General features: G+C 41.5%; 1 protein-coding gene across 1 annotated transcript in view; it reads left to right on the top strand.

Moving 5' to 3' along the window:
- The window catches only part of fut8b (fucosyltransferase 8b (alpha (1,6) fucosyltransferase)), a 96,166-nt gene that overhangs the window by 50,726 nt on the left and 22,257 nt on the right, over positions 1-23,183 (top strand). The window contains exons 3-5 of the mRNA XM_087852444.1: positions 8,274-8,392; positions 9,400-9,562; positions 16,187-16,301. Coding sequence (XP_087708570.1) covers positions 8,274-8,392; positions 9,400-9,562; positions 16,187-16,301 — 397 coding nt within the window. The remainder of the gene's footprint in view (positions 1-8,273; positions 8,393-9,399; positions 9,563-16,186; positions 16,302-23,183) is intronic.

The raw sequence follows: 23,183 nt of genomic DNA, 5'->3' as shown, positions 1-23,183 counted from the left end.
ATGTATTGCATCTCTTGCTTTGCCTCTTAAGTAAACTTTTGAGTTGATAAAAGTTCTGTTGTGCAATGCTTCCTTCCTCCTGTCCAGCAATGAGCACACAGTCTAGATTCCTGGTGGCCCAATCAGTAGTTTTCCAAATGAATGAATGTGGCAATGAAATGATTGTTTCTTAAGAATTTATGGAACTTTAAGCAGCATCTGTCTGAATCGGCATCTTGCGTCTGGCTTGAAGTTAAAATGCTTTCGTTGGGTTTTATCAGCTGATCAGTGTTCAGTTTCAACGCTGATCATGGGTGTTGCAGATGCTGCCTGTGACAGATGGATGGTCTGTCGCACACCTCAGCAGATTTTGTTGTGTCATTTTGGAAGACAATAGCACATTGTACGAGCCCATTAACCACACAGCGTCTTTCGCACATTCACTCTATGTGTAATAGAGAGACAGATGGTTCTGCTCTTATCGCCGCATGCCGCCGATGTTTCTATGCACACATAAAGTCTACGCCGGTGCACGGGTGCCTGTGACTGCGCATGCATGTGGGCGGGAAGTGGTAGCGCGATCCAGTGTGTGCCATATTAATAGGGAACTTCAGATGTTGCCATTGCTGCTCCTCTGTGATATTCCGATTCACTTTGATGCGGCGCCCTCATCGGTGTACACAAACATAAAAAAAACACACGCGTGCACATTGCTTCAGACAGCTGGTCCCTGATTAAATCCCTTGCTTTTGTAATTATTCAAAATTGGCTTTAAAACAAAGGTGGAATTCATGGCATAAAAAACAAGTGCAGCTTTCAGTCGGCCAGTGTCCAGATGGGTCCCCGGCACACTGCACGCTTGTTGCTTGTTATTGAGTTCGGTTGTTGATCTGGGACTGAGGCCTCCGCAGTTGTTTACTGGGGCACTGCTACAGGGCCTTCGCAAGTCCCTCTAAGCTTCTGCTAAGTATCCAGCACAGCAAGCCAAAAGCGGGCAACGGGCTTTCTGAGGTCAAGCTTTATGAGTTATCGACAGTAACAGCGGTTGGTTTGTCTTGTTCACGTCGTTGTCTCTTTGTGCATGTGTGTCCTTGTGTGCGTCTGCGTAATAGTCAGATACAGGTCCAAGAGAGAACTCCAGCACCTCATCTCGCCGTCTCTCTCTTATTAGAGCTCTAATAGACGCAAAAAGGCTGTTAGTGAGCTGCCCGTCATCCCTGCCACAGCCTCTTACTTCTCTGTTCATTGCCTCCTCTTGTTCCTCGTTTCACTCCTCCTTCACCTACAACCCTCCCTCCTCGTCCTCCTTCTCCTCTGCCTCATTCTCCTACCAAACTGCTGACAGGGGTATGGCACGGAGCCAGACTCTATCCCGCAGGTTGTCACAGAATGACTGACTATGTAACAAGTCACTAGCTCACTGATCGACTAGCGGAACGCGTGCCTAACCCAATTCGCAGTTTTACACGTTCTGCAGATTTGGTCCGAGAACATGAATCTCTGAATCTTGTACAAGAACGTGAGCCAATCCTTTTAAAGTACCTAACTATCACATTAGTGCGCTCATTTTTCACCAGTGGCCTCAAACCCATAAAACCGGCGTTATTGCACATTTTGCTGAATAGAAACCCACTGCACTGACACTGATGTATAGTTCAGAGTAGAATTTAACTCGGTTACTGTCATCGCACCGCAGCAGAACTTGATAGATGTGTTATGTATTATCAGGCATTGTGGTGCATTAATTATATACCTGAAGGGATCTTGTTTACATTGTCTCATTCTCTTTGTAATAGAGAGTGAAGCGGCAGCAGTTTGCACGGGATATTGATTTTCTTGATCACAAATTAGGAAAGTCGCTGAGATGACAAAAAATGCTCAGTTCTACAACCTTTTCTCTGCACGCTTTTTACAAAGTTTTGCTGAACTCTTAATTTCTGAAATGGAATTGTCATATGAAATTAATCAATCAGCACTTAGGTTCAAATTAGTATCACCTGGCTGGCCTACCGATCGAGTACAGCAATTCGGTTATTCAGGCCACTCCTGTGCAATTTGAGTGACAGGCAGCGTGCCAGCCTACCAATCGCCCAGTAGCATTAATGAGAGGTGAGCACGAGGTCAAGTTGCTCGGTCTGTCTGGCTCCACCCTCTCTGCAGCTGCTTGTCACCTCAGGCGTGAAGCCAGTGCTCCTGTGGAGACGGTGACACGCGCCAGCCCGATGGTCTGACATCGGAGAGAACGAGGAGCGAGAGTGACAGCTGGGCTGAGCGATGAGGACCTGATCGATTCCCCCAGGCATGCCAGCAGAGGGAGGGAGGGGACAATGCAGAGAAGGAGAAGAGGATGGAAGCATGATGGATGGCGTGAGGACTGCACTAAGTAAAGAGCAGCAAGGAAGAAATGAAAAATGAGGACAGAGGGGATGAGAGGGGTTGCCGAGACCACAGTCATTGCCTTAATCTGCTTTAAATGTTATTTCAGCCTACCCCAGTGCTAACAGGCTGAGATATACAATCAAATACTAGACGCTAAAACGGGCAGTTCTCTAAATTTATCTTCGATAAACAGTTCAGTGTTTCAGGTAAACCAGTGCATGTAGTGTCCATGATTCAAAGCAGATACAAGAAGTTATTTGCATACACAACAACATGTGGCCCTGATCTAGGACAGCAAAGGGCACGATTTAGACAAATTGTCTTTACAGGCTTTGGTAAAATTGTCTTTTAATGGTATAGGCCATTGGCCATTAGACCTCAATTACTTGCCTTCTGCGTGTCCTTGTTTGTTGTTTAGCTTCTGGCTACATTAGGTTGTAAAATCTACACAGTGCTTTTTTGCATGCATTTGCCTCAAATGTCGCTACCTTTTATGTTAAATAGAAATGTGAATTTGATCTCTAGAACAGATATCTTTTCTGTGAGGCTACTGTTCTCTCGTGTGAAAAGGGACAGTAAGAAGATCTACCTATGCTGTGATTTAAGAGTGCAAGCGCACCGAGCAGACGCTGCTGCCGTATACAGACCTGAACTCCCATCGACCCGGCCGTCGCTCAGGCCCAGCGAGAGATGGTCTACTACCATAGACACTAGCTCCATTGTTGAAGCTGTCTGGGGTCTGGACATCTCTGTCAAGTAGGACTCAGAGCAGAGCTGGCTCGCCCTGGATATGCTGAGGCGTTGAAGCATGCGAGGCAAAAATGCACCATTCAGAATCAGTTTACTTGGATGAACAGTGACTCAGTGGATGCAGCAAAGGAAGGAGGCAGGAAATGTAACTAATATGTATATATTATGCAAAATTACAAAACATCTACGCATATAACGTCAGAAAATAATACTGTAAATGGTGATGGCCGTTTTTAAAAACAAATGTTGAACACTGGTCGCAGTTTTTATGGTAAGAACAGGCTTTTCCACCAATTTGTAGTATGCACTACGCTTGTATTGTTGTAGTTTATTAGCTTGACTTATTAGAGTCAAGTGACTTAAGATGTTTGAATTCCCAGAAAAGGCTGGAACATGTCAGTCGAGCCTTAAAAGCTTGTGATAATTGAGATGTATATAAGCATGCAGGTTTTTCATTAATACAAAGGAAAATCGTGTTCATCTTTACATCCCTAAACCATCGAGATTTCTTCATCTCTCCATCCATATGCATGGCATTTCTTGGTTAGCATATTGGTTGACTTAAAAAGTAAATCTCAGGATTATTTAATCTTACTGCTCTACCCGTGTCTGATAACCCTGCGAACTCCATGGTTACCAAGTGCAGGAGGCGGTGGAGCGATAGCTATGGCAACAGTTCACAGATAAACTGGGTTGGAAGAAAGTGGGTTGAATGTTCAACCTCACCTGCTTTCCAGTTCAGTACTCAAAAATTGCAGGGCAGATCACCCCCTGCTTTCACAGCTTTGTCTTTCATTCCTCTGCTGTTCCCCCCCCACTTCACATACCACCTCCCCTGACTCAGTGTTTTTTTTCTCTCCTGCTACTTCTCCTGTATTGTTTGATTAAGATGCTGTTGAATCCAGCTGCTTTGTCTAGTCTCTATTTTAGATACTCAAGAGATTATTTTTTCCTGCATACAGAATCTTGGTTGAAGATACTTATGTTGAATCCACACTGTAGCACTGTTAAAAATCCACTCATTGAGGCATTTAATATATGGAACATGTATTAAGGTTTTGCAGACTATATGACGTTAATTTGTTCATCAGTTTGGACATGTGACAATTAAATGGTAAATGGCCTGTATTTGTATAACGCTTTACTAGTCCCTAAGGACCCCAAAGCGCTTTACACATGCAGTCATCCACCTATTCACACACACATTCACACACTGGTGATGGCAAGCTACATTGTAGCCACAGCCACACTGGGGCGCACTGACAGAGGCGAGGCTGCCGGACACTGTCGCCAACGGGCCCTCTGACCACCACCAGTAGGCAACGGGTGAAGTGTCTTGCCCAACGACACAACGACCGAGACTGTCCAAGCCGGGGCTCGAACCGGCAACCTTCCAATTACAAGGCGAACTCCCAAATCTTGAGCCATAATCGCCCACGATTATGATAACAATGTGGGATCAAGTGAATAAAACCCGAGTCACATAGGCCTAGAGACCAGTATACATCCATCTGGCAATCGCTGGTTGGGACACAAAAATGAGGATTACCCGAGTTGTTATGAGTGGTTGCTGGAGAGTGATGGAAGCTTTCTACAGACCAGTTGGCCAAGTGGGGCACAGACCGAAAACATGTTTCAAAAGGTGGTAAATTTTTATTAAAGGCAGTTTGTATTGCACTTTTTTTTCAAGTCTTACTATTGCTGGGTTAGCAGTTAATATGTATATGCAGAAAACATGGTTAAATACAGGCAACAGTGGAAGTCTTCCAGGTTTTTGGTGCAGCACCGTTTTGTAATAAATTTTAACCAGTGAGATCCGACAATCTCCAGGAACCACTGCCAACCAGTCAGGAAGTACATTTTCTTCCCTAGCAACTGGTAATGTAGTATGGGGGACAACTCCAATGTGCACGTGATATCATGTGAGAAACCTCAGTTCCTTTGGGTCCAAGTGCATCAATTCTGCTTGACCTGTAGAAGTTTATTTGTTTAATGTGATTTGATTAATTTTGTAAGGTTTATAAGCTAATAAACACTTTTAAATTACTTTATTAATTTAATTAAGGAGATTGCACTATTCTCAAAACTGATTTGGTGGCAAATGATGGTCTAATACATTTTACCATATTTTTTTCCTTTTAATTTGTCACATATAGGTCGACTGTCTTTACTACATGTGTAGGCAGTAAAGACAAAGTCTTCGACTTCAAGCTTAGATCGGTGGTGGGAATTCAAATGCACTTCGAGATTTCTTTTGGGGGGGGGGGGATTTTACATTTTTGATCTCAACAGATGTCTGACTGTTTTTTATGTTTTTAATAATGGAAGTTGATAGTTTTTAGTCTAGATTGGCTCAATATTTATCGTAGATTTTGAGCTCTGTGAAAGAGAAATAACTAAAGATTTGATATGTTGGGAGCATTTTGTTGAATTCTACATAGAGGGCAGCAAAATGAACTTTTGATAATAAATAAGTGGCAAAAGAAATACTTGCATAAAAAGACATCTATATTTGTAATGGGACATAAACCCCACAGACTGCACTACTGCAATGTAACCCTGCCTCTTTTCATCCCCTGCAGATGCCAAAAACATTTCAGGTTACATAGATCGCCTTATCTTCTGTTTTTTGTGTCCATGTGCTTTGTCAAAGAACAAAAAGTAGCACTAGGAAATGATGTCACTTTGCAATTGTCCTACGTCCTGTACAATGGAGTAACTACTGGATTAAGGCCTTTAGGGACGGCTTTTCTGAACAGAGTTAGCTGTGAAAAAAGACACTACAGCTGATATTTGGTTTGAAAAAACACCTGGGTCCTGTTTTTTAAAAAAAAAAAAGATCTGTGTCAGGAAGCTGTAACGGGACACATCATAGATTTCACGGAGAAAAGAAGGCCTGATTTAAGTAATGCATATAAATATCCGTGGTGCCACAATGTTATGCGGTTTAGCATTCCATGATGCAGTTACGTAATGTAGATGTCAAATAACCTCTCTTTTCTCTTCAGTTTCCATGGCTTTGAAGCACAATGCTCAGTTAGTGCTCAGTGAAGTGGGAGGCCAGGGCTTCTGGGGAATGAGGGGGAAGTTGTGTGGCAAGAAAGGCTACTGCAACTTTAAAAGTCTCATCTTTATGCCTGCCAGCGACTGATGTTCCTTATTTATGGAGCAAATTGAGTTTGCATGCCTTGATGACTCATTAACATGGCCTTTGCAGCACTTCACTAATGCCCCTGTGCATTTGGACATATTCCGTTTTTAATGAGTTTATGTAGAGAAATTGATTTTGTATAATGTCAGTGGCATTTTTTTTTCCTTTGGCTAATTTGAACTCTGTTGTCAGAGTGCTCATTTGTATTTTTATTATATGCATGTAATTCATATTCATATGGAAAGTCAAAGTTTTGTATTATTTGTGTTTGTCGGTTGTATAAATAAGCCAAAGGACTAATGCCTGTGTTTTAAGTAGATCCGACTACTCTGAGTGTCGCCGGGGCGGCATCTTGCCCTGACGCCAACGCAGATTTTGAAAACAGTACCAGCATCACAGTCGTGCCTGGTAACGAAAGGGCCACCATAGTCTCCGGAGCACTAATGTAGCACATGATAGATGCTGTAATCAGAGGGAATTCCCACTGCGTCTGCCGATAAACAGTCAAAGTACAGTAACTAATTGTAAATAATCAATTTAGTGCTCTAGTATAGCTTTTATGTAGCTGTGGTTTTTCTGAAATGGTAATTTAGTGTCATCTTTGTATGCTATGATCCTGCCACTAAATCAAATTTGTATCCATTAAGGAGTTAAGACGTTAGCCTATGGAGGTATTGCATTACAAACTCAATGCATTTGCCATTCTTGTAGTAAAAGGAGAACCATGTTCTAGCTTAAGAGTTGCTTTTATTTGTTTCTGTCTTCTACATTATTTGATCAAATGTAACACATGGCATTTCACCATCATTTGCCTTTCACTTCAGAGACTGCTCAGTGGATTCTTGGGATATTTTTGTAAAACTGTAGAGTAGGAGACGGGTCGGCCTTAACAAACACAGAGAGTGATTCAGTGCCCTGTGCATAATCTTGAGCTCTGAATAAATAAATCAGGACAGGGCTCTGGAACGCTGCGCTGTGGTGTTTTTAGTAAATGAAATGGAATTTTCAGTGGCAAACACTGCGAGATGCCAGCTTTCGTGGCTTAGTTTTGAAAGCAGCTTTTAAGTCAGAAGAGATATGGTTCACTAACCAGTGCATGATGGAAGATAAACATTTTCACTGATTCATCAGAATACTCTGCTACGTTATTAGACTGTTAAAAAGTCAGTTTGGTGGTAATCGAGTTTGTGTTCCAGCGACTTTTACATCAAGTTAGCCTTGCACTGCATGTGATTTACCTGTTTTCAATAAAGATGCAAAGACATATCTGCAAAAATCTGACATTCTGATAGATTTTTGAAAAACAACATGACATTGATGTGTGCAAACGATTTTTATCTGTCGTCAAACGTCAGTTTCGCTCCGGCTAAATGTTCAAGCATTGTGTGACAAAGAGCTCAAAGACTCTCTAATATATCAAAGAATTTCTGCATGTGCATCTGCTTGTCACCACAACACTTTTACGGTTTGCCTCAAACTGATTACAGCTTAAGATATAAATGGGTAAAACACCAAATTAGAGGTTGTTTGGATTAGAGTTTGATTTTGAGGTTCTCTTGCCTGCTGCATATGTCAGTTTTAAATATGTTGGAGAATTTTTTTTCTTCCTTGTTAGGATTTGGAAAATATATTTGCAATTTTAGAAAATGTTCCATTTGTTTCCCTTAAACTAAATTTGTAATAAACATTTTTTTTAAAACCCGACAAAGAATCAAAAGTCAAATATTGGCTGTTAGCCCATTAAAGTCACTGTAAATTTAAAACTCATGGCTTTATTTTGTCAATTCTAAATGAGCAATTTAAAGACTTACAAATACACAACATATACATCGTGTGACCCTTCATTATTGAGATGAGAAAAATGAATTTATTGCAGTGTCTCCTTTATTTACCTATTTAATTTTACAGTTGCAGCACAGCTTATCTGCAGAGATGGATATTTTTGCTCTTTTCTCTTACTAGTGATGTGCATGTTCCCAAATTCACCTGTTATATCTCCTGTTGTGTCCGTCAGGATACCAGAGGGTCAAGCAGATGCCGGGTCCTTGGCAGCAGGAAGGCTGCGCTCCCTGGAGGACCAACTAACCAGAGCCAAACAGAAGATCCACAGCTTCCAGAAACTTACTGGAGATGGTAAGCAGAGTAGAGTTACCTAAAAGGTTGCAGGGAAGAATTTGGCACAGAGCTTACAAATATGAGGGGAAAAAAAATTGATTTTCAAGGTGTGGGCTGTCTATGAGCTTTGAGTCTATGACTCCTATGAGCTTTTTCCTGCAGCGAGAATCTGAGTCTAGTCTGGCGTTAAGCCTGCTCTAGCTCTGGAGCAATAATGGCAACGCCACATGATGAGATGGACAGGGCTATGTGTGTATTTGCCACCCTAAGCATGGTCAGAGGGGCAGGTAAGCTGTCAGGTGAGCAAAGAAATGTGTGAATGAAATGGAAGCAGTGTGGATGTACCATTGGCAAGAGTGAAAGGTGAGGGGAAAAAACAGACCTAGAGAAAAGGGGGGGGGGGGGGGGGGGGGGGGGGGAAGACATGCGAGCTTGGAGGGCAGAGCAGGGTCAGTCTCTCCATCTTGCCGCAGGGGGAGGAAAAAGCTAAAAATACCCATCAGCTTTTTTCCACAAGGGAGGCAGTAAAGAGAAAAGAGAATATGTGAGAAACAAGGGAAAAAAATAAGAGCTTTTCCCTCTTCACCAACTCCTTCCCCTGCTTGAGGCTGTTCTTTCCTTCCCTCGATTTTTTTTCTTCTGTTTTTCTCCACAAAAATGAGAGCAGGCAGCTGTGTTATCCATGTAGGTTACTCCACATTGTTTGGCTCAGGAGGGGTATAGAGATCCTCCCTGTGTTAGAAAAACACAAGAGCGCCATCGCAAGCAGGAGGGAAAAAGTGATCAAGTTGTTAATAATGAGGTCAAAAAAACACCCAGAGACAGAGTATGAAAGAAAAAGACTCTAATGGTTATGTTCCCAGACCTTGCTTTGTGCTTGTAGGTTATTTACGCTCTCATAATCTAATACTCAGATATTCTGAAAGTCCTCCTGGCACCTTGTTTCTTCTAGCTGAGTAACTCAATAGTTCTGCACCTGTGCCTAAAATGTCACACAAGCTGAGTGTCTTTGTTGGTCCTTGTAGGTCCCGGGCCCACTCAGGAGGAGCTGCGGCGGAGGGTAGAGAATGGGGTTAAGGAGTTCTGGTACTTTGTCCGCAGCGAGGTGAAGAAACTGGCCAATGTTGAGCCCAGCGAGAGGCAGAAGTACGCTGACACACTCCTGCAGGACCTGGGACACCAGGAGAGGTGGGCTGCTTCACTCGCAGTGAAACCAGTGATAAATTAAAAAATATATATATCATGTTTTGTTTTTATGTCTTTGATTTAGTGTCGCCATCTTAATAAGGTGCAGGCCTGGCTAATGGCTCCTTTCTGTGTGGAAGGCTTTATGAAGTCTGCAAAGATTTCATCTTGTGTTAAAATCTGGATGATTGTGGTTGCTTTGTTTTGTAGGGATTAAAAGCATTTAAAAATCCCTCACCTATCAAACTATTAGCTACTCAGACTTTTTAGTCATGTAAGAGGCCCCAACACTGGACAGTCCACAGAACTACAGCACAAGCCTGGTAATTTTCCATTTAAAACGCCTTTCAAATCAGGAAACAAAAATATATAAACCACCTGTAAATGTTCAACATTTGCAGTTAACATACAGGAGTTGGCGCAGTATCCCACTAGAAAAAAGTCCCTGCGAAAGCGCATGTAATTTCACCCTTACACCGCCCCTGGGATAAAAGCATATAAATGTGCTGACAATTATATGTATTTTTGCAGCAGAAGGGTCAATAATGCTGCTGTTTGGGACGTTAATGACAATCTGCAGGGGAATTAGTTTCATGGTCCCTGTGGTTAGTGCTCCAGGCCAGTAAGGACAAGTGATGAAATCTATAAGTTCATTATGCCACAGAGAATGGAGCTGTTAAAAATCCCAACTTGACATCCAATGCTTGGTTAAATAAGTTTATCTGTTTGTTGCTAAATTAATCAGAAGTGTTTCATATTTCACAAAGTAGTTTATAAGTTTAAAAACTAGGGTATCGCATCGAAAGCAGTATTGAAAAATTAAAAACGGCGCTGAGCCCTATTAATATGTAAGGTGTTTTTCAGAGCCTCTCCGTTCTTTTGGTTAGGATTTTAAAGTTACAGTAAGTAACACACACGCACAGCTTATCATACGTGTGTCCAAGTGTAAAGAAAAGGGCTTGCACAACTGCCAGTCATGGCTGCTTTTGATAAATTCAAACTTTTTTGTCACCTTTAGGACTAAATAATTATTAAGGTACCAGTTAGTTATTTAGGCAAACAGTTTTTTAAAAAGACACTGTAGGAATGTGGATTATAGATGTGACTAGTGCTAATGCCATCTGTAATAAATGGGATAAAATCCTGATAGTCTTGAAAGCAGTGCTACAATAGCTGCTGAGTAATAAAGGGCAAAGGTCATGGACACACTTTCTGTCATTTGGATTGCAGCTTTGCAGAGGGCTGAACTGAGAAAAGCCGGGTGTCACTTTGCCAAGTGGTTCCATTGTAATCCCAATGAAGTGGCTTATAAGACCCATTGTCTTAGTCATTGCTGCCTAAGAAGCTTTCCACAGACTGATTCCACCGCCTAATACACAGGCAGACATGAGCACACAGTCACAGACTTTCACACGCATTCGCTTTCAATCTAACGTCGCTCCCTCCTCCCCTTCTCGCTGCAAAGATGGAGCAGAGGTGGAAAGAGCAGGGAAATGTTTGACTTAAATAAATCCTTATTTAAATTCTGCTCAGCAAGGTTGAAAGGTCATTGCCTTAAAAATTTCCAAGGCAAAAAATGCAGCACGCTTTAAAAAAGCACTGAAAGTGCTGAAAGTGATCACTGCATTATAGAGGGCTTTTAATTTGACTAAGTTTTACAGGTAGCTCATAAAACAACAGGTCAAAGTTTGAATGTCAGCAGCAGGAAATTAAGCAATCAAAAATGTGTCACAGTAGTGGTGCCTGTGTGTGTGTGTGTGTGTGTGTGTGTGTGTGTGTGTGTGTGTGTGTGTGTGTGTGTGTGTGTGTGTGTGTTTGTGTGTGTTATGGTTTCTCGGTAATATGCTATAATAGCACTGTAAGCTCAGTGTAAACTTAAACTTAAGCCTAAAATAATCTAGCTGAGATAACAGTTTAAAAGCACAGTTAAAAAGCATCCCATGTTAACCTCCTAAGACTCAAACTCTTCCACGGCATGCATTTTTAATTTCTCTTTGACCTCTGGGCATATTGGGACCTGATGAATGTAAAAACAAAGAATTACCAAATTTTATTTTATTTTATTTTTTACCTGATTTTTGTTTCTAAGAAAAATGAGAGCCACATATGAGGATATTCATTTAAAATTTCAATAGAGCCTTAGCAGTATAATGTCCTCGTAAGTGGATATCAGGCTATTGTTGAGCAAAATTTAGTATTTTGGTCTAAATAACCCAAAATGTGATGTCCACATATGTGGACGGTAGGTCCTAGGAGGTTAAAGGAGATCATGTGATATTGCCCAAATCTCCAGAAAAAAGACTCTATTTTTCTAACACCAATAATCTAGTTGATCGGACTGATTTGCATACTGTAGAAAGCACCCAGAGAAGGAAATGTGTAATTTGGGCTACAGAACATCTGGCAATTTTTATGACTTCTGTTGAGATAATTACTACATGTCTGAAAGATGGAGGGATTTGTAAGTTATATTCAACAGTGCTACAAACATATCCACTGGGTAGCCTAAACTCATATAACTGTGCTGCTAGAGAATGAAAGCCTCACTGAAAGCCTGTAACTGAAACCGGAATAAATTCACAAAGTAGAGCACAGCAATTAAAAAAATATTTAGATGATAAAAAATAACCTCTTGTCTTTCCTCCCTTTTGCACATAATTTGTCTCAACTGACTCGGTGATATTTATGCTTTAATCTGAAACCTGTAATTGCTCTCCAGTCGGTGCTGAGAAAAGTTGTGCAGCTGCAGCCTTTGGCGCTTCACTTTCGGCCAATCAAAGGCTGTGGCGAAGCTCTCGAGCTTCAGATATCCATAAGACCCCACACGCTTAGCCGCACACAATGCAGTGCATATGCTAGGTTTCATATCAGCGTGGTGTTCTCCTGCCTTGCTGCCAAATCCCTCAGGGCTTGTCTGTGGATTCCTTCTTGTTAGGTTTTTCCAACGGGCCAGTTTGCGTTTCCTTTGCACAGAGGGTTGATTATGGCTCCCCTGTGCACTACAGGAGGAGACATCCATTTACACGCTGTGGTTCCAGCTTCAAAATGGGACAGTGACTAATGATGCTGTCTTCATTAGCTTTAACAAGTAAGACGCCATTCGCTGTGCCGCACTGTTAAAAAGGGGCCATGGTACGGTTTTGTGTCGCACACATTTAGAATGCATTTTCAGACATATATGTTGCGGAAAGGAGACACGTAAGCTTTCTCAGATTAATTATGAAATAATACTTTTCAGGTTTCTCCTCTGCAGGGTTTTGGATTGTCAAGTAGACGTATTATTAACTTTTCAGCATAATCAGCTGCCTCTCTAGTAGGGATGGGTATCGTTTAGGTTTTATCCGATACCAGTACCAAACCGGTACTTTTGAAACGGTGCTGGTGCTTAAACGGTGCTCAAAACGGTGCTTAAATAATGGAGAACCCAAAATTGTCCAAAACCTCTCATGTTCAGCTGTTTTTTTGTAAAAAGATAACAATGTTAGCCTTTTCTGCAGCTATGGGGCATATATGGTATCACTCTTGGCTGGAAGCAGTGCTTAATCAATGGAAAAAACACAAACTTTGTCCAAAAACCTCATGTTTAACTGTTTTCCACTTTTTCTTTGGTCATTTTAGCCTTTTTGGCCAGGGTGAAGGGAGTATCTGCCATCAAACAAGAAGACAGCCGCATGTAACTACGACAGTGTTTGCTAGTTCACCCTACATGCATTAATATAATAACGTGGTTAGCCTACTCAACGTAAATTACACACGAACAACATTAAGCTACTCACGCAGAGAAGAACGGCTGCTGCTGCCATCATCATCCGTCATCATTTCTGCTACACTGGCAGGGCTAGGGGCCAGGACTCTACTCTTCGGGGTTTTGGGGGATGTTGCTAACTCCGGGTCCGATAAAAGGCACCACACCCGCAGTAGATGTGCACGGTGTGAGGGCTCGCAGCAAGCTTTCAAATACGGTGCATCTCTCGGCTTTAAAAAAAAAAAACGCTATACGTCGCCAGGTGTTTCATCAGATTCGAGGTGTTACCTCCTTTGACAGTATCACAGTATTAGCTTAAAGCACTTGTTGCAGGCTGCTGAGTTTACATCTTTTGCTGTGAAGTACAGCCAGACTTTTGACCACTTCGCCTTGGGCATTTTTAATCTGTAGCTCTGCTCTAAAAGAACGTACCTGGGCCCGCCTACTATCCTCGGAAACGTAAAATGATTGGCTAGAATCTAAAGTGTATCACATCTCAGGGGAAAAAAAGCACCGAAATAAAGCATCGAAATGTGCGCTGCTTTTTGGTCTGGTTACTACCGTTTATGTCAGAACCGGTGCCATGATACCGGTACCCATCCCTACTCTCTAGTCAGTTTCTCATCCTTTGGCTGAACACCAACTCAACTGCCTTGGACTGTTTTGTTCTGGAGCTTCAGTGAACTTCCTTAGCTGCATGTGAACCTCTTTTCTGCAGCAGAATTCTTAAAGAGGCGCTCCTGCTCTCAACAGACCCCCAAAACAGAAGAAGTGCTACTGTCACAAGGCCCATGTCTATATAGTGGATGTGGCACACACCCAGTGGCAGGATGAAATTCTGCATGCTGATTCACTGTTGCAGCTCATTTGGATCTTTTAACAGAACTGATCTAATGATAATTTGACATGTATGTCCCCTGCTGTAACACTTTAAAAAGTTTCCTGGAAAAAAAAAAAACTCTATAACAACCTGGACAGGAAGCCACCCAATAGGAAAAATAAAAGATGGGAACAGGTGGGGTAAACTGGAGTGAGTAGATTATTTACTAGTAAATCGAGATGCTTTAGTTTAAAAAAGAAAAGGAAAAAAAGATAAGAAAATGGTGAGTTAAATTACCTGGGTGGTCTACCTACACCTAACTGAAGTTTATGTTGAAGCAACACTGCGTTACTTTCATCTTCTCTGTGTGTCCTTGTATGCACTGCTGATTATACGTTAAAGAACTCTCAGTCACGCAGGATGTGACTGATTTGGGTCAAACAAATGACTAATAAATTATGTGTGTCTGCGCGTGTGCGTTTGTGTGTATGTGTGTGTGTGAGAGAGATGCTTTTGCATTTGCCCTTAGCTGCATATATCTCAGTGTAACTTTGGAAGTGGATGGTCACGATATTAAGCGGCATGTGACACATACACAAATTTGCTGCCAGCAGCATGCAGATGGCCAGCTTAATTCAAAAAGCAGCTAAACAACCAGAAAGACACTGTTGTCAGTCAGCATTAGAATGTATTTCCTGTTAATATAAAAGACTATTCAGACTTTGTAATGCTTTACTCGCACAATATACTATTGTCTGGTTGATTTTCTTATCCAAGTGTTTCACCGGTAAGGTGTATACCATTATAACATTGGGGAAACTGTTATGCTACAGGGAGAGGAAACATTTCCTTTTATTGAGGACAGTTTATGTCCAGGAAAGCGCAGATAGAGATTAGAATAAAAATTTATAACATATTATGTAATCATTTCATCATGTAGATGAAAGATAAAAGGAGCCGGCCGAGGTGGTTCGAGGATCTGATGGGGATACCTCCTAGGCGCCTCCTGGGCATGGTGTTGCTGGGATGTCCTACTAAGAGGAGGCCCTGGGGCAGACTCAGGACATGCTGGAGAGTTTATATCTCTCAGCTGGCGTTCCCTTGGATGAGCTGGAGGAGGTGGCTGGGGTGAGGAAGGTCTGAGCTTGTCTGTTTACACTGCCGCCCCCACAGCTCATCTCCATACGAGTGCAGATGGATGTTGCACATTTAATACTGCCCACATATCAAAAATAGAAGTGGGCAATATGGTTATGGACTAAATATGTAATTTTATTTTTTGATATTTTTATCAAATTCTATTAATTTGTGAATTACAGCTAACCAGCGGTAACAAAGCCTATAGCTTTGTTACTGTATTTCACACAGAACTATAACCTGTGAATCCTGATTGATCGTGGGCCAGATGAGCCACTAGTCATTAAAGTTCTAATCATTTTACATTGCTTAATATGAATTGTACTGGAAATAGAGATTACAATGTTCATATTACCAACAAATTGACTTTTTACGTCCTTAATTAATATTAGCCTGTGACTGGATACTTTTCACACACCCTGAAAGGCTCATGCTTTGCACAGCGAAAGATGATTAACTTGTTGACCTGTTAAGGACATAAGGTTGTGTGTTTTATTATCTTTGAGAATGTACACATATTACCAAGGAGTACCTAATATAAGTTCGCTAATTGCATTTAAAAGCTCTGTGCCAGATGTTGACACTGTTAATGAGAGCAAAAGAGTGTCTGTTCTAAATACGGGTGGGGGGGGGGGGTTCACTGCAGTCAGATTATTAAGTACCAGCCTCTCAGAGATGTACTTTTGCTTTTTGGGTAGGAGCTGTGGGCGTTTGGCACTAAAAGCAATGATCATAGATGTGAAGTGCAGTGATTTGCAGATGTACTGCTTTTAATCTGAGGTTACTGGCAATGCTCGCATCTAGAAAAGGTGGTTGTTTTTTTTGGGGGGGGGGGGGGGGGGGGGGGGTTGTACAGACCTAACAAATTACATGTGCCTAGGAGACTTCTCAAGTGATAAAATAAATGAAATTTGTGTGTCTGCAGGTCCATCATGACAGACTTGTACTACCTCAGCCAGGCAGATGGAATTGGTGAATGGAGAATGAAGGAGGCTAAAGACCTGTCGGATCTGGTCCAAAACAGAATCACCTATCTACAGGTATCCACAGACACACCAGCTGCTGAGCCAACTGGACTGTACCATTTCACACACAAACATACACAAAGGTGTCGGAGACATAACTATGCTGTGAGCATCGATGAAAATGTTTTCTTCACACAAATAAATGCACATATGCATACACCAGAAATATCTTTCGCACTTGCTCGTCTGATTTGCACCGTCCATATCTGTCAACATCAGTTTGCACAACTAGCAGGTGAGTGGTACGATAGCAGACGGTTTCAGCAGTTACAAGCTGAAAACTTGTTTGTCAGCAGTTTAGTGTCACCTACGCACATGCGACAGAAACGCAAAGTGACAGATCAGCAGATGTGGATATGCGAAAATGTAAAGAAATCTCAATGCACTACAATAACAGACACAAATGCTCACACTCACCAAGAGTCACAGAGATGCACATACACTTACAGGCCAGCGCATGCACAACTCAAGACCCGGGACGCATTCACTCGCTTCAGCTGCCCTGCTCCCCTTCTCCAGCTCTGGTGCTGCAGGGTTCCCGGGCGGGGCGTTGTGGTGCGGCACCATGCCCTGCAGCATTAATGAGCCGGTGTGTTTGACGAAGAGGACCCAGTCAGTCTGGCTGGGTGGAGACAGCACCACTAACAGCTGCTGTCACCACCGCTGAGGGATCACACCGCTCTACCAGCTGCCATCACTAATTCATCACACACGCATACACACATTCGTGTACAGATGGACTCATCCGCACCTATGCGGGCAACTGGCGCACATTCACACAACCTCGGCTTTACATATGCACATGCTCATACCCAAAGAGTGTGTGCACGTGAGTTTGTGCGTGTGTCTCTTTCAACATCCCTTATGCATACTCACACATATATACATACTCACACAGACGGACTCCTCCCTCCTGTCCTCCTGTCTCTGCCACTCGCACCAGCCCCTCCTTTCATTCCCGGTTTAACTAACTCTATTTCTCCGTCTGCTCCATCTGTCCACTCGCAACATCGAGGCTCACTTCTTCAGATGGCGCTCTGTTGGACAAGCCTTTCATCTATTTTTGCACTATGAGCCTTTGCGTAGTGGTGTTAAAAGCTAATGAACAAAATCATGTTTTTGATCTTTGGTGCTTTTGCACACCATTTCCCAGAGACCACTTATCACTATAAATCTGTCCAGTGCTTGGCATGGTGTGCTTATAATCACAATCACCCTAGCCAGCTCTACAAAGCTTTATTGCATCTTTCAGCTGATTTGTTTTGCTTTTATTTGTGCAATTTTGGCCCCAGCAGGCAGCTGTTTTGATTCAAAGAGCTACTGTACAAGCTCAGTAAAAACTGGAGCTTTGGCAGCTCTATGGTTGTGTTCACCTGTTACAGCTTTAAGATAGTTGTCCAGATAGATTTGATCACCTATGCCCCTCAGTGCCAGAGATCCAATCAGAGTAATGTTTACTAATCACTTGGGGTAAGGCATAAATCAAGTGCTCATGTCAATGCCAAAGAAGGAAAGCAGATTGTGTAACTGTTAATAACACATCTAGAGACATGAAGAGTGCGAGCATTCATCCCATCACACTGTTAACGCTGAAGAATCAAAAGACAGTCAGCCTTGATCTATGATTGAATGTTGTTTTCTATGGTGTTTTTTTTTGTCTGCTGTGCTTACATGTACCCTTGTGCGTAGGTGTAGAGTTTAAATCCCATTAACAAAAAGGAGACTTCTCGTGTAACAGGAAAAACAATTCAATAGAAAACCAATTGCAGAATGCAAAACATTTTGCCGTTGCTTCCAACAAAGAAAATCGATCAGGAAAAACAAAATGTGAAATAATTTCATAAAATGATCCATGAATGAATAAAGGAAACGACACATGCTAAAACCTTTTAAAAAGTTCTTCCTGCATCGGATTTTCTAATAATGATAATAGATTTTGTTTTTTTTCTGAAGGTGAAGCTCGTGCAGCCATTGTAGATGTTCATGCTAATTAACCAGTCCCTCTAAATGACACGCTATTGCACCTTCATGTGTAAAATATGTCACAGCCTGTCAGCGAGAGGTGTTTTTCCTAAAAAGGCATCCGTGAGGAAAATGCAGAAGCTTTAATGAGCTGAATATATTACGCAGTTTATTGCTGAAACATCAACATATTATTGTAAGTCTCCTGCCAGCAAAGCGCAGCAACACCGATTTTACTTCAAATGTGCTGGAGTCTTACTTTAGAGGGGGTCTATTATGCTCATTTACAGCGTCGTATATTCTACTTTTGGACTATACTAGAGTGACTTCACACGAGTCACAGTTCAAACTAATACTGATATATAACTGCTCATCTTACAGTGCTTTGTTTGAAATGAACTGAATGGACTCTTTTGTCCTTCCCTTTAAGTTCTGGGCCTTACTCTACGATGCTTGTTCAAGGATAGCTTTCCATTATCTGCATTCGTTTACTCTAACATTGTCGATCTGTGTAAATAATCACACAAAGGTTGTTATCTACTAAGTTAACCTGCATTCACACAAAAGGGCTGGTGTTGGCAGCATCTGACGAATCTTAAAGTGGCGTTTCACAGATCACATGACTTTTCTTCCACGAAAATGATCACTATGAGCCCCTACAACAGAAACATTATCAAATGTATAGAGAACTTAGAAAATGCAACTTTAAAATGAAACACTGTTGAAAAAAGGACACATATTGATCGTTAATCATTAATTTTAGCGCATTGAACAGTTAAAATAAACATTTTAATTCCAGTTGATTGTTTTATCATTGATTGTGTTCTAAGTGCTGCTATTTATTTTCTAAGGTGACAGCTGCACCTTAAAACTCTGAAACTTTAAACAGGATCCATTTAAACATTAAAGTTTACTAACTAATAAACAAGAAGTTGAAATCGCTTCAATTTGATTCGGATCCAAGAGAAATTAATTTTGTCCGAGCCGGTTTGAAACTGAAACTCAGAACATAACCTGCTCCTACTGTTCAGGCACAGACGTCTGAGGGATCTTCCAGGAGTTGTGACGCTATTTTCTGGAGAACTGATTTATCAGTAGGTAGTGATTTTATACCTGTTTATCTCTAAACTGGATCTTAACCTGCTCCAGCACAGGTTAGGTTCACAGCATAAGTTACCATGGTGATTTAGAGACGTTATCTGGATAAGCCAAAATCCTGCTTTGTAGTGTACGCCTCTCATTGGTTGCCTGTTGTAAACAGAACATTCACAGCCAGAGCCTGAGATGACAGTATTAAGCATGCCCCCTCTCAATGACATCACTCAGATCCAAGAGTAGAAAAATTGCTTGAAATCAAACATTTAGAACAGTCTTAAGTACGTGCACTGATCTCATGGTTTTTTTTACATCTCGTATAATCATCTAGTGTGGTAACATAAATGCGTATGACAAAAATAGGAAAACACAATAGGAGCCCTTTGAACAACTTGTCACAATTGAATTTCAGCATCACAGTGGATAATTACCTAAGCTCGGCATACTTCTGTCTCAAACTCAGTGGTCCTCAGCCATAGTCCCTAAATAAACAATATCTCCGTGGTCTCTCTAGTGCGAAACGCTCTGCAGCTGATGCTGTGTTTCACACTCAAAAAAAAGAACAATTTAAACAGCCACTTAACCTACAGTACAAAGCGCTACTCGAAGGCTGCCTTTGTGCATGCATCGGCCGTCATTATCCTTGAACCACGTCTCTTAAGCGCTGCAGTCATTCCTGCTACACCATTACGGCCCTGGCATCCAACGGTGGCCTCCACGCCGTGGGATTCATTCTACAGAATGATCTCATGCACGTACTGTGACTAGGGGGCCAGGTTTGACACTGAAAACAAGCTCAGGATGCCACTGTAGATTATTAGTTCAGTAAGTTAGCCTACACCTATGGGGGTAGTAGCGGCAGCCTGTAACTCGAAGGGAAATACCTGTGTGGCTTGTTCTGTCACCTCTATGGCTGCTGTAGTCTGTTCATGTTATTGAGCAGCAGTGGTGGTAATCAGTTTTCTTCACATAAAGGATCCTCTCTTCTTTCCTTTTTTTCCTTTTCCTTTTTTTTATTGCCTCTTGTCCTCTTTTTACATTCATCACCACGTTTTTTTTTTTTTTATGCTTTCATCCCTTTTCCTCGCCGCTTCCCTCTCCTTCCCTCCCCCTCCACCCTCTCTTCCTTTTCCTCTCCTGCTAGTGTATGATAGGCAGCGTTAGCCGGTGGGTGCCGGGCGGCCTGATTACTGTGAACCATCCACAGCTGCAGCAGCCTAATGAGGAAAACACTCCCATCAGCCGGTAATTGCTGTTTAGGAAGCTGGTTGGCATGAGCGTTGTGGAGTCGCTCAGACCGGCTGCTGAGCAAATCGCTACCCGCCCGGCAACTCATCGACAGCACAGCATGTGTCACTCTCTTCTGGTTTCCAATTTTTTTATTTTTTATTTTTTCATGTTAAAAAAAAAGAGAGAAATCCTTGTTTCTCTCCCCAGTGCCTCTCATTTGGTATTCTCCCCCTCAGACGTTGTATGATATTGAAGCTAATGTTCAAGAAGAGGAATGAGACTGAAGTAGTGGGGAAGATGGGGGGATTAGAGGGAGTGGAAAAGGGAACAAGCAGGAGGGAAGTTGCAAGAAATAAAGCGGTATAGAGAAATTATGAGTGATAAAAGGAGTGATTGTAAAGGTGAAACATTGAGAATGCAGCAAAAGAAAGGGGCTATGAACCATGAAGGCATGAGCGAAAGTAAATGATGAGGCTTTCAATAATCTACATTTTTACTTACTGTCAACAAATCACAGGAAAAGAGCTCATCTGACAGTTTGTCGTCTTTATAGGCTCAGTAATTTCTTCAAACAGGTGGTAAACTGCAGTTTAACTGTCATCAAGTGTTATATATTTATACATGGTATATAATACTGGGAGCTATACTTTGCTTAATGTTGATATGCACTAGTAAATATGTATGAAACTGAAAATGTTCTACAGTCACTATTTTTACTATAATGAAGACAACAGTTTCACACATTTTTAGGGCCATAATTTGTTGGATTAAGGTTTTGGTAGTAGTCAATGTGTGATTGAAGTAGATATACTTAAAGAGATTTAACGAAAAGGTTTTGGATGAATTTTGGGGGGAATTATAGCCATTTTTGTGCACAGTCCTCTATTGTCAGATGCTCAAAATTAGTTGAACAGACTATTATCATCTAAAATATAAGGATTTTTTTTAATTACTAAGATGAAAGTCTTTCCCATCAGTGGCTGCTTGTAGTCTTAGAATTCATAGACATCTTCAAATGCTCTTTTTTTTCTCCCTTGAAATGCTCTTCCGGGCCTTTATCAAAACCACCTTTAGTTGCTATTTCTGTAGGCCTCTCTACATTCGTTTTTGTAACTAAGGACTGAAAGGATGCTATGCTGGGTTGAGATCATGCAACTGACTTGGCCATTAAAGAATATTTTAATTTTAGTTAAAACTGAGCAGAGTATAGATCTGTACATTTCACAATTCATCCCACTGTTTCTACCAGCATTCACGTCATAAATAAAACACCAGTGACCCAGATCCACTGCCAACCACACATGCCTATTCCATAACACTGCCTCCCTCATGTCTGACAGATACAGTAGTAAACCTGGCCATGAAACTGTTCTTTGGGGAATAATCCTATTAATTTAATAATAATAATATTAATGGATTACATTTATATAGCGCTTTTCAGGAACCTCAAAGCGCTTTACAATACCACTATTCATTCACTCTCACATTCATACACTGGTGAAGGCAAGCTACAGTTGTAGCCACAGCTGCCCTGGGGCAGACTGACAGAGGTGAGGCTGCCATATTGCGCCATCGGCCCCTCCGGCCATCACCAGTAGGCGGTAGGTGAAGTGTCTTGCCCAAGGACACAACGACCGAGACTGTCCGAGCCGGGGCTCGAGCCGGCAACCTTCTGATTACAAGACGAACACCCAACTCTTGAGCCACGATCGCCCGATAGCCGCGAAGCCTCTGAAAATAGGGGAGTCTATATAAAAATAGTACCACATAGTACTGACCCACACATATGGCTTTTTACACACACACACTGGACATTCTGGACATTTGTTTACACTAGTGGCCACTGCACAGCTACACTGCGTGGTCATCTAATCCATAGGTGTCAAACTCTGGCCCGCGGGCCAAATTTGGCCCGCAGCCTAATTACATTTGGCCCGCGAAGCCATACCAAATTACTATTAGAGCTGGCCTACTGGTATTATACAGCTAATATATATATTGTTTAGTATTAAGCTCTGCTTGTTCCATATTCAGTTTTCCAGCAAAACGTGTTTGAGTCCATAAGAAAAGATTCATTCTTATATCTGGAGGAATAAATATATTTCAATAAATATTAACGTTAGCCCGCGACCTTGTTCCAGTTTTGAATTTTGGCCCACTGTGTATGTGAGTTTGACACCCCTGATCTAATCGAATCACTTTATCACAAGTCACTTAAATAAATCACTTTTAAGCATATTTTCACTGCCCAAGACACTTACACATGTGGATTGCACAACCCTGGACATTATATTTCTTCATTACCATTTAGTACTTGCACAGCTGCTGTTATTGTTCTATATTTCTTCATATATTCTTATATATTTCTATATTGTGTATTTTTGTATTGTGTATTTTGTTGCACAGTTATTTTATTTTTAACTCTATTTTTTATATTTTATTTTATTCCTTCCTAGTTAAATTTACCCTTCATTTTAATTTTCATATTTATTTCCTATCCTATTCAATCTTTTTTTCTTTAGTTCACGAGCAGTTGTGTAAGCATTTCACTGCATATCGTACTGTGTATGACTGTGTATGACTGTGTATGACTGTGTAGGTGATAAATAA

This window comes from Neolamprologus brichardi, chromosome 15 (genome assembly GCF_056152115.1).
Source record: "Neolamprologus brichardi isolate AB-2024 chromosome 15, ASM5615211v1, whole genome shotgun sequence".
In the NCBI taxonomy this organism is placed as follows: Eukaryota; Metazoa; Chordata; class Actinopteri; order Cichliformes; family Cichlidae; genus Neolamprologus; species Neolamprologus brichardi.
This window is presented reverse-complemented; position numbering and strand designations above follow the sequence as displayed.